This window comes from Anopheles funestus, chromosome 3RL (assembly GCF_943734845.2).
Source record: "Anopheles funestus chromosome 3RL, idAnoFuneDA-416_04, whole genome shotgun sequence".
Lineage (NCBI taxonomy): Eukaryota > Metazoa > Arthropoda > Insecta > Diptera > Culicidae > Anopheles > Anopheles funestus.
Window position 1 is genome coordinate 12,219,513 of NC_064599.1, and position 10,849 is coordinate 12,230,361.

General features: G+C 44.1%; 3 protein-coding genes across 5 annotated transcripts in view; 1 reads left to right on the forward strand and 2 right to left on the reverse strand.

Moving 5' to 3' along the window:
* LOC125771467 (homeobox protein PKNOX1-like) overlaps positions 1 to 5,348 on the forward strand; it is a 58,612-nt gene extending 53,264 nt beyond the window's left edge. For all 3 annotated transcript variants that reach the window (XM_049442117.1, XM_049442119.1, XM_049442118.1), the window contains exon 11: positions 58 to 5,348. In XM_049442117.1, the coding sequence (XP_049298074.1) occupies positions 58 to 138 (81 nt within the window). In that variant the 3' untranslated portion in view covers positions 139 to 5,348. The remainder of the gene's footprint in view (positions 1 to 57) is intronic.
* LOC125771454 (integrator complex subunit 14) lies at positions 5,349 to 10,833 on the reverse strand. The gene is made up of 2 exons (XM_049442099.1): positions 10,522 to 10,833; positions 5,349 to 7,122 (listed from the first exon to the last, which is right to left on the reverse strand). Exons 1-2 carry the CDS (start codon positions 10,711 to 10,713, stop codon positions 5,473 to 5,475), a joined length of 1,842 nt encoding a protein of 613 aa, XP_049298056.1. The 5' UTR covers positions 10,714 to 10,833; the 3' UTR covers positions 5,349 to 5,472.
* On the reverse strand, positions 7,267 to 10,366 carry LOC125771443 (dnaJ homolog subfamily C member 2). The gene is made up of 2 exons (XM_049442087.1): positions 9,434 to 10,366; positions 7,267 to 9,364 (listed from the first exon to the last, which is right to left on the reverse strand). Exons 1-2 carry the CDS (start codon positions 9,793 to 9,795, stop codon positions 7,537 to 7,539), a joined length of 2,190 nt encoding a protein of 729 aa, XP_049298044.1. The 5' UTR covers positions 9,796 to 10,366; the 3' UTR covers positions 7,267 to 7,536.
* Positions 10,834 to 10,849: the final 16 nt, after the last annotated feature.

Consider the following 10,849-nt stretch of genomic DNA (forward strand, 5'->3'; position numbering starts at 1 on the left):
GGAACTTGATCGAAGCTTATCATGGAAATTGTTCTTGTTTCTTCTGATGGTTTACAGGTAAACAATTGGTTCATTAACGCTCGTCGACGTATCTTGCTACCAATGCTGGAGAATGCCTCCGACAACTCTGGGGAGTAAGATTGTCATACTCCATGTCTTGCTTATTGCAAAACATAGTTCACCAAAGATCCACTAACAGTAACCTATACGGTGTGTAGGATAAAACCTCAGGATAAAACTGCAAAACTAAAACAAGATGACAAACTGACTGGAAGCAAACTGTTTGCAACATACCATCATCCGTTTGAAAATAGCCTCACAGTCAAGTCTAAGCTCTTAGTAATCGAACGACAGGTTGCTCTATTAATTCGCGTTGAAGTACGCCTTCTTCTTCTTCTTCTTGGCTAAGTACCTCAAAGATTATGCCGGCCATTTCTGGTTTATTAGACTTATTTTTACTACGTAGCAAGATTGACTATCTTGCTATGGTGGCACGGTCTGGATGGGATTTGAAACCCGGTCCTGCCGTGAATGAAGTACGTATTTTACAAAACAATCATTCGTTCCTCATTGTTTGTGAAGCGGGTGCCTAATCAATGTTTTCTAGAATTACAATCGGAAACAATTCGTAAGAGTATACGTGTGTAGCCTAGATTATGTTTCACAAACAAATGTCACCGTAATCGATGTTTTACGATTAATTGAGGGGCGTTAGGAATGCGCAACAACAACATCCACACTGGTAATTACTCGACCGTGTTGAACTGTATCAATTTAAATTCTATTTTTAGATGAAGTATGAATTGGAAAAACAATTCGTGATATTTCCCCATTTCCTGGGGGGATTTTTGAGTAGGACCACCCCCGTAGTTCTAATCAACTTGTCAACTTGCCTGTCAAGCAAACAAAATTCTCAGTTCGCTACGTAAAAAAAACACACGGAATTCAAACAATAGAAAGGCGAACCAGTGGCCGAGTAATTGCTCCAATCAATGTGGGTAAACAGTGCCATGCCACCTTGTGTTGGTGTCGGGGCCGGTGGTACGGTGCCATCCGATTTGAATAGAAATGCAATTTACAAACAAATTCATCCCAATCAAACGTACCCCGCACACAAGCGCACGGGAACGACAATCGTTACCAATGGTCGAATTTCGGTCACAGCACAGATTTCCAGAGAAAAGGCCCTGCCCAGTTCCTTCCGTAACCGGGTGAAGTGGGTTATTAATTAACCCGACTGCAAGCTGCTTCGCTATCCTTTCATCGGTTAATGCTATTAATGGTGAAGGTGAACGTGCGAGAAAAAACAAAATAGCACGACAGTGAGGATATTATTCGTGCGTGCCGGTGCGCTATGATGAGGCCTGAATTGATTAATATTTATTACCTTCGTAATGAGCCCTGCCGTGGTTCGTGGTTAAGGACGACGAATCGGGAGAGCTGTGGATTTTATTTTTCGGTTTTCTCCCCACCTGTAACACCGGGGTGTTGGGAAGTCTTCAAACACGCGGCGTAAAGGTAACTCAATTATGGATCGGAAGGAAATGGTACCGGCGGTGGTTCTGAAATCTGAAACCGGCAATGCGTGAACGGAAGTTTTCGTGTGACGTTCGAACACGCTGAGAAGCCGAAATGGAAATGAATTTGTGCGTTTCGGGGTAGTTGAATGCTTCGATTACAGCTTACCTTACCGTTTGTGGCATCGTGACCAGTGGTGGATGTAATCGGATGACGATTACATAAATAAATATCATTTGCATACATTTTGAGGCACATTCGCCAGAGGAGAGGAAGAAACATTAACCACCTGCGAGTGGACGGTTAGACTAAAACCCCTCAACGATGATAACCGCATGATTACGAATGATGCACTTAAAAGAGTAACAGAACGCAGACAAAGATTACGAGCTGTTTGCTTTAAAGCGGTTCATAATTAAAAGGAAAAAGAGCACACAAATCGCTTCCTACAAAATTTCTTCCCAGATGAAGAAAATAATACTTCCAAACGCGACATGGAGATACTCAGATGACGGCAAGACCGAAGATAACTCATACAAAACAAACAAGCCAAGTATACGTAAATGAAACAAACACTCAATCCTGCTAGAAGAAAATGGAATTCGACATGGAAAGATATTCTATTTAGCATGTAAAGATGCAAACGATGGTTGCACATATTACGAGATAAGCAAAACAAAGTTACTTTTAAGTGTCATATTAGTTCCGTTTTCTAAGTTTAAATTGGTGACATGAAACTACTGTGACAGAATGAAACAAAGCAACAGATATACGTACATTAGTATACTAAGGGCAGGAAAGGAAAAATGAAACAAAAAACAAAAACTAAGCAAGTTAAAATACGTAAGTAAGTGCGAATCTATCGGAAAGAGCGTTTCAGTAGCCGTAAATAAGTACATTAGAAAACGAAACGCACGAAAATGGCAAGGAGAGAAATACTCTAACCGGTTCATTTCTCGCGCGAATTGGCGATCCGTAGCGAAAGAAGTGGAAAAAGGATGTGAAAATTAACAAAGCGCTGATACACGAGCGAAAGAGGATGAGTGAATTCTGTGATAATAGATTTATTTGATTTCCATATCGCCATGAAAAGAAACGAAAGCGAAAAACGGAAAGTTGAAACAAAAACGCCCGTCAGCAATCAACAACAGAACCAGATACTCCAGTCGCAAACAGAAACTTGCCGAAAGTGTTAGTTGCGCGAGAAGAACATGTTCTATTCCTAAAAATTTGGAATAGTAAGGTGCTTGTTTTGAAAGAAAAAATAACAATTTTGTTTGATGTTTTGCATTCGGATTATCAATCTTAACTACAACGTACATACAAAACTGCTGTCGTCTACTTGAAGCGTTCGTTGTAAAAAGCAATGCGGATGTAAAAAGTGCAACTAGTGAACACACTCTTATACGATAGGATGTTACGAAAGAATCTGCAAGCCTAAAACAAAAAGAACAAGCTCGTGTGAAATATTAAACGAAAACAAACACAACCAGTCATCGAAGTAACTGAAGTATACCATATATGAAATAAGTGAACCGGTAACGTGAAGTGCGTAAACAGTATACAGAACGAAGGAGGAAAGGAAGAAAAAAATAAAACAAAACAGTAACAGAGTAACTATAAAAGACGCAACACAAAAACGAAGAAAGTAAACCAAGAATGCCAAGTGTGAAGCTTTTATGTTGAAAATAGTGAAACAAATTTTGCGTTGTTAGTATCAAGTGAACACAAACCAACAACGGATAAGAAACGATGCAATTGCTGAAGAAGGAAGAAAGTGAAACTACAAATACCATCGTCTCTGCTGCGAACCTTGTATACGTAATAGGAAACAAAGAACAAAGAATTCATATTGTGAGTGAGGCAAACGAAATAATAGAAGGTAACAAATTTACGTTATTATTTTCTAACATTAACATATATCTATATATATACACATGAATATATTCCTAGTAGTGTAAGGTTTTTATTAACATTTCCTAATACAATTAAGAGAATGAAAGAGTGGAAAGAAGGAAGAAAAATGAAAGGTATACTAATTTCCCTGCCTCGAAAAGAATCGCAAAACCTTCTTTCTTTCATATTTTGTTTTTCTTACTAACAATGTATCTTTCCCTTCTGTAATGGCTACTCACTCAGAACTAACTAATGTATAGAGAAACAACAAAAAAAAAACAAACAAAAATGCAACCACTGTTAGCCAAATAGTGATGGTAAACACTCATTAAACAGCACCGTCCAAAAAAAATGAAGCAAAACGGTGAAAAGTTGTGGATGAAACACGTTTCACCAAAAAATCTTCCTTTCAACCAAATCTTTTCCACAACCCCCAAACCTTTACGAACACCCCGTGGTCATTCTTCCAATCGAGAAACAAAGATGTTACCATGTTACGTTAGCTGTAGATCCGAACCACGGAACCACACGTGTGTAGAAGAAAGTTGTTGTGTTTTTGTTGGTAGTGTGCGTTCCTTTTCTGATTGTGTGTGCTACTTTTGATTTCAATGTCCTAGTCTCATTGTGAAAGGGAATTAGGTTTCGCTTGACACGAACCCAACTCGCGCTGTGATTATGGGATGTCCTTGAAAAATAGTTTTTTTTTTAAATCCCATCAAAGCCATAGAAGTGGTGAGTGAAACCATGCTGTCGGAAAATTGATTTCTATTTCTTTGACAAAATTTTCACTATTGGTATTAAATGTCAGCGCATTGCATTTTCGACGATCGTAAGATTAATTCATAAATCTAAAGAATTATTTGCCACAACCCCCGGAATGATTTTCAAAAGTTTGTTTGATGTCTTCATATGTATACCCCAGTGAACTCACACAGACAGAGGAGGTTCCTTTGGCAATAGCATTAAATTATGAGTTTTTGAGAAGGGATGTGTATACATTTAACTCCTACCAGAAAAATCGTGTATTTTATTCATTCACACGTTTATCATGGTTTTTTTTATATATATAGATGAATGAAAACATTTTTGAAGGCCATGCAAACGCAAACACACAACTTAACGTCCGTGCCATTAAGAGAGAAGTAAAAGGAGATATGATAATTAAGAAAGGGGAAAAAACCTAGTGTAGAATAGCAAGAGGGCTTGACGGTGACAACACAGAACTACCTTCAGTTAAAAGTACGTAAAACATAACTTTAGATCTAGAGACAACAAAATGTATACCACATAAAAAAAAAATACCTAACATGGAAACGAACCTAGAACAACGCACTTTCAACCGCGGGAAATGCGTTTAGGCTTGTTTGCTATTGTTTTGCGCTTTATGAAGAAGTACATGTAAATGCAAACCAATACCCAACACAACACACCATACTCTGTGACAAATACTTTGTTTGCGTAAAAAAAACGCTAAAACATAAAATTTAGAAAATCGGTACACAACCTGTTTAGCTTACACTTTTTCGGCGAAATAACTAAAGCAAAGAAGGTTTGTTACCTCCTCAAAAACTACACAAAAGTAAAGTGAAACACACTCGAAGTAAAGAAGCAGAAGCTGGGTGACAGTAAGATTGGCAACAATCTATCTAAAGATCAGTGTAAAAAAAGAGTAATTTACAAAGAACGATGGCGCACCGGCAACATCGCATGTCGGAAGGAAATGGTTACCCCACAAACAAACAAACGAAAAGAAAATGTATACTATTATATAATGAATTGATCATTAAAGAAGAAATCAAGTGAAGGGGAGAAGGGAAAACCCCCTTCTTATGCAAACGCAAGCAAATCTAGCCGAAAATGAAAAACAGAAGCCGAACAGAAGCTGCCTCATTTTAACTGAAATGACAGCTGAGAATAAAACTATTTGAAATCTATACTCCTAGTAAATTGCAAATGGCCGAAGATGAAATGAAAGAAATTTGTTCTGTAGTAGTGTTAGGAAATAATTTATCTATTTCTTTTTAATCCCGCGTATTTAAACAAAAGCTCAGTTCCCAGTTATGCTAGCTGATTGTATTGTGTGGGAAGTGCATGGATAATGGACTTCAGATCGCGGTTGTTCGTTTTGCGAAGTTCAATCGCGGCATGTGTCAGCTGCATGGAGCAATCGGGCGATGCGTTCAGTGGAAGCGTGCTGATTTCACGTTCGAAAATGTGTGCCAACCCTTCGAGCAGCTCGACAAATCCGAGCGATAATGCGGCCCGCCGGATACGGTTCAGCTCCTTGTAGAAGTGTTGCGTCTTTTCGGGCAATTTCTTCGCGTGCCGCAATACCTTTTGTATGTCCGATTGTAGGCTTGCGTGCCGTATCCAGACGACAATCGTTTGCGAGTAGCTGCGCTTATCTGCCTTGATGGGGAACGATGGATTTTCGCCCTGGAAAGCGTCTTCCAGTGTGCCGAGATAGCGTAGATCACCCAACCATGGCACTACATCACTGCCGGGCGGGAGTACATTCAGCATGAGGTTCCACTTTTTCTTACCATCTGCGTACGAGTAGATGAACCCATACCAATTATCCCCAACATGCACTAGTGCCGCCATGTTTTCTACCTTGAGCGAGCCGTGCAGCAGCACGCAAACCGATTCCTTGTTCACGTCCGTACCGTCCAGCCCATGATCCTCGTGCGGATGATGGTCTCCGGCATCCGATTTGGCGTAGAATGCTTTAATGTCGGCTTCGAGACGTTCTTCGGCGGAGGAGTGACCGTGTCCGTTCTTTAACCCGCCGTTCGTCGATGGTTTTCCACCTTCGTTCTGTTCCGAAGTTCCTACTGTCAATCCGCCAACGCTGCGTGGTAGTATTAAGTGTCTACTGACGGACATTGGAGAACCAATGTCCGACATTCGGAGAAAACCACAAACTTCCAATCGGCGTGACATAAGCTTGGTCGTCTCAGCGCCCAACACGTCACGTGCGGTGTAAGGAAGTGGCGCTGGCCAAACAGTGATTGGTTCTTCCAGTCGGAAGTATCCGCCACAGCGTAGCGTTGCCTCAAACTGTCGATAGTTGGTGTCGCACATCGATGCAAAGGATTCCAACGCAGACGCTCGCGTCAACTGTCTCACAAAGTCCTCACCATCTTCTCCGGTGGTAGGGGACGGTTCATCTCCACCCGATTCCTCATGTTTCATCTTCATGCGTGGTATAAACAGTTGCCCTTTTTGCCCGCTCACTTCTAACAGCTGCATATACAGCTTCGTGCCACATCGGAAGGCAGAGTCGGTGGATAGACTCCCGAGGCACATGAATGATAGTTTGCTTGGGTAGGAGAACCCTACCCACTGGTTTTCACCCGGCGGTGGAATCGCAGCACTGTTGCTACCGACCGTAACCGTTGTCTTTGTGCCATCGGATGTGGCAGCAGCCGCTGCTGCTGCTGCTGCACATGTCGCTTTGTACGTCTGTATGTTAATAATCGTGTTCTTGAGCGAACTCGGGCCCATTCCAACGCCACAGTCGGTGATGAAGATGATCTGACAATAGTTCTGACTGCCCCAGTGTGCCTTAAAAGCGTTGTTCACCGCCACCAGCACATTCTCCAGACACGTCTTGTCATAATGCTCGATCTTATGCAACGCATTCCGGATTGTGTCGTAATCGCGCGTGAAATCCACCACCACCTCGTACAACGACGAATAGATTATCTGACGGGAAGAAGTACAAATTCAGCATGAAGTAAATGAAAACAAGGCCTATGAAATGTTACGTCCCCACCCCGATCAATTGCACCGCCATTTCCTTCGAAAGCAACTCCACACTACACAACAGCAGGGGGATAAAAAAGAAGGTTTTTTGGAGATTGGTTTTCATACTTTAATTAATCATTGTCTGCAAATTTCTTGAGGCTCTCTCTTGGTCGCAATCGTATTATTAAAGAATAGATGTATTTTTGTTTGTCTGTGTGTGAGTGTGTGCTCTGGTACAGATGTGTATTATGGTGTGTTAGTTTTGCTATGATAGTTCCAATTATTAGCATTATGTACACAGGTTGTCCGACGCGGTGCAGGATGCGGGAAGATGTTATACAAGGCTCCACCTCCAAATCGTCGGTCCCGCCTCTACTTTACAATCTGCTGTGCCTCACGCTTCGCGTTGACCAGATCTACCAACTCCTTCACTCGTCGCATGCAATCCTTTTTCGTCCTGTTCGGTATGCACTCCGCTATCCGGTCCCAACGATCCGGACCGCACGACACCGGGTACGTCTTGATCGCTTGTTCCAACAGTGCCTGTTCCTCCTTGCTCCAGACCCGATTCGCTTCCTTCTCCTTTTTGGCCGCCGTACCACCACCGGCAGGTTTCGATTTCCCTTCCGTCACCGGGGCAGTATTAAGTTTGTTATTGCTATCCTCCGCCGTTCCGTTCACCAGCGGTTTCTCCTCTTTCACAGCCTGCTTGGGTTGCTTGTTGCGATTTTCCTTCCCTTCAGCAGCACCATTTTCTTCCGTTGCTACGTGTTCCTTCGTGCCACCATTTACCATCGACGGAGCGGTTGCCGTTTTCTTCTCAATCACCGCCGGCTTGGGCTTATTTTCGTGCTGTCCTTTCTCCTTGCCTGCCGCCTCGGACGCCTCCTTCATGCTAATCTCTGAATTGTCGATAATCTTGAGATCCTTTCTGCTGCGCTCGAACGATTCGTATGCCTGCTGGTTCACCACCGTCTTAAGGTCACTCTTGGAGAAATCACCTGCCTGCAGTTCCTTCGCCTTGTTCAGGGCGTCCTTCGCGTAGAACCGCATATCGCCCAGTTCTGTGCCGTGCTGGTTCAGGTAGTTCGCTATCACCTCCCAGCGTGAAATCGTTCCGGCCGGGAACAGATTGACGGCCTTTATCAGCAACTGCACGTTATCGTGCGTCCACATGGCCTTCCGATTGACCACCTTCAGTCCAGCATTGTTCGGTATCTGTGCCGTTTGTTGCGCGGCCATTCGTTCCTGCTCCTGCCTAACTTCCAGGTCCCCGAGCGCTTTGACAAAAACGTCCCGACCGCCCGCCGCTAGCTCCTTGTTGAAATCTTGTAATTCGAGCAGCTTGAACGAATCAATCAATTTTTCCACTCCTTCCAGATGCTTCAGTCGTTCCTTCTCGTTCGCAGCAAAGTAATCCTTGCCCTTGGCCGTATCACGGAACAGTTTGCGCTCCTTCTTTAGAACACGCTTCGTCCGCTCGCGCTCGATCTGTATCTGCTCGATACGCTTCTGTTCTGCCTCTTCGGCGCGCTGTTTCGCTTCCGCCGCTTCCTTCACTGCACGTTCTTCTTCCGCTTTCTGCACCTGGTATGCGGACTGTTTGGCACGCTTGGCTGCCAGTTTGCGTTCCTTTTCCTCGCGCTTAAACCGGACTACACGTGGATCATTATTGTAGGCCAGATCTACAAGCGAACGGATGCGGGCCGATTCCTCCTTCTTGCGCTTCAACCGGATGGCTTTGTTTTGTTTCTCGATCCAACGACGCTCCTCCCGGTCCTGTCCCTTCTCCTTATCCTCCTCATCGAGATAACTGAACTCACGCCAGCTCTGGAAGTTGTACCAAAAGTCGTAAAAATGTTCCACCGATTCGCGGGACGTATTATCGTCACCCAGCTGGGGTGCTGATTTCCTTGATTCGTTCCAACGTGCATTGCGTTTGAACACGTCTCGCAGAGCACCGTAGAAATCTTTTTCCACCTCAGACTGGGACGGAAGCGAATCGTCGAATTCGGGATCGATAGAGTCGAAGGCACGACGATTCTTCAGGGTGCCCAGCGTCTCGTATGCCATCGTGATGCAGTGAAAGTAATCATCGTCCTGCTTTACATTTTCACCCAGCGCTTTCCGTTTGTCTGGATGGTGCTTCAGCACTATCTTGCGGTATGCTCGTTTAATGTCATCGTCGGTCGCCTCAAATCTGCACAACAGGGTGAAGAGAAAAATGTTAAAATGCATAAGCGCTCATTGCAAAGGAGTGTATGCTTACCTCATCTTCTTCAGTCCAAGCACTGCGTAATGGTCCTGATTTTTCCAATCCTTCGGATCCAAACTCTTCAGATAGTCGATATCAACCTCAAACAGTTCATCAAACAGGGCTTCCGGATCGACAGCATTGGTTGTCATGTTTTGTGTCCCATCTGCCGGCAACATACCGGAAGCGATCAGTTCATCCCTTGTCGGCGGACATTTCGGCTCGATTGGTTTCGTTTCATTGAGATAGCGTAGATACTCTAAGCCTTCGCCCCATTCGGTGCCCCCGGAGAGGCGACGCAGATCGTAATTGGTTCTAAGGGCAACAGTTAGGACGGCACAGGAAGCCCGTGTGCTTTTGTCACTAGTGGATGCCATGGTGCTGGCGGTGCACGACGGAACACTGTGTAATATGCGTCTTTTTTCTCTCTTCCTTTATGTAACACACACGAGCCCAGTAGGGGTAGAGTCGGCTAATGGCAGCTCTTCACAGCGAAGCAGCGCTTCTATTTTGTCTTGAGTAACGACGTCCAACAGACAGTGACGAACGTTCGTCTCACTTTTTCACAGCCGCAATCCCACAAACGGGCAGTATCGATACCTAACCTCAAACACGTGGGGTGATCGCACCGATGTAAACGACACCAGACAGCTGCAACTACGGCGACGGATGGGGTTGTTTGCTGCACATTTCCTCTCGTTTAATGGTGCACGCTACACGGGCAACGTTAATGCGCACCTACTGCGTATCCGTTCCGGTAGTGGGAAATCACAAATCCACGGACTTTTTCGTAGCAGAGCGAAGGAATTTTTCACAGGCAGAATTTACTTGACATAGCGCGGAAAACTTCACACACAGGTAGCGCGGCTCGATTCGTAAAAGTGGTGCACACGCGTGTGTTCAAACATGCGAGTTGAAGTTTGCAAACTTTGCTATTTCGAAGCTGCTTTCGAACATGGCATATCTATTCTGAGACCTTTTCGAAATGAGCCCCTCTCCTTTTTCCCTTGCGTGTAGTGATCAGCTTTCTATCTCGCTTTGACGCAAACAATCCGATGTAAACAATGCCCTCCATCTTCAAATCCCACAAATGATACACTTACCAACGATACATATTCCAATCGGGCGTGCTTAGCGAGATAATCCAGCACGTAGTTGATACCCTGGACGGCCAGGTGATGATAGGTCAGCACATTATCCGATTCCGTACTACCAGAACCACCGGTGCTTGATGGTTGGTTTGGAATAGGGCGCGACATCGACAGCGACACGTCCAACGCGATGATTGTAGGCATGGTGCTAATTGCAGGTTCGTACTGTACACGAAATAATTGAACCCAGCGTTCAAAAACACCTTGAAACCATTTAAAAAACGCTGTATTCGGGGAGTGATTCGATGTTTACATCCGCGATTCTCTCTGATCTGTCAAA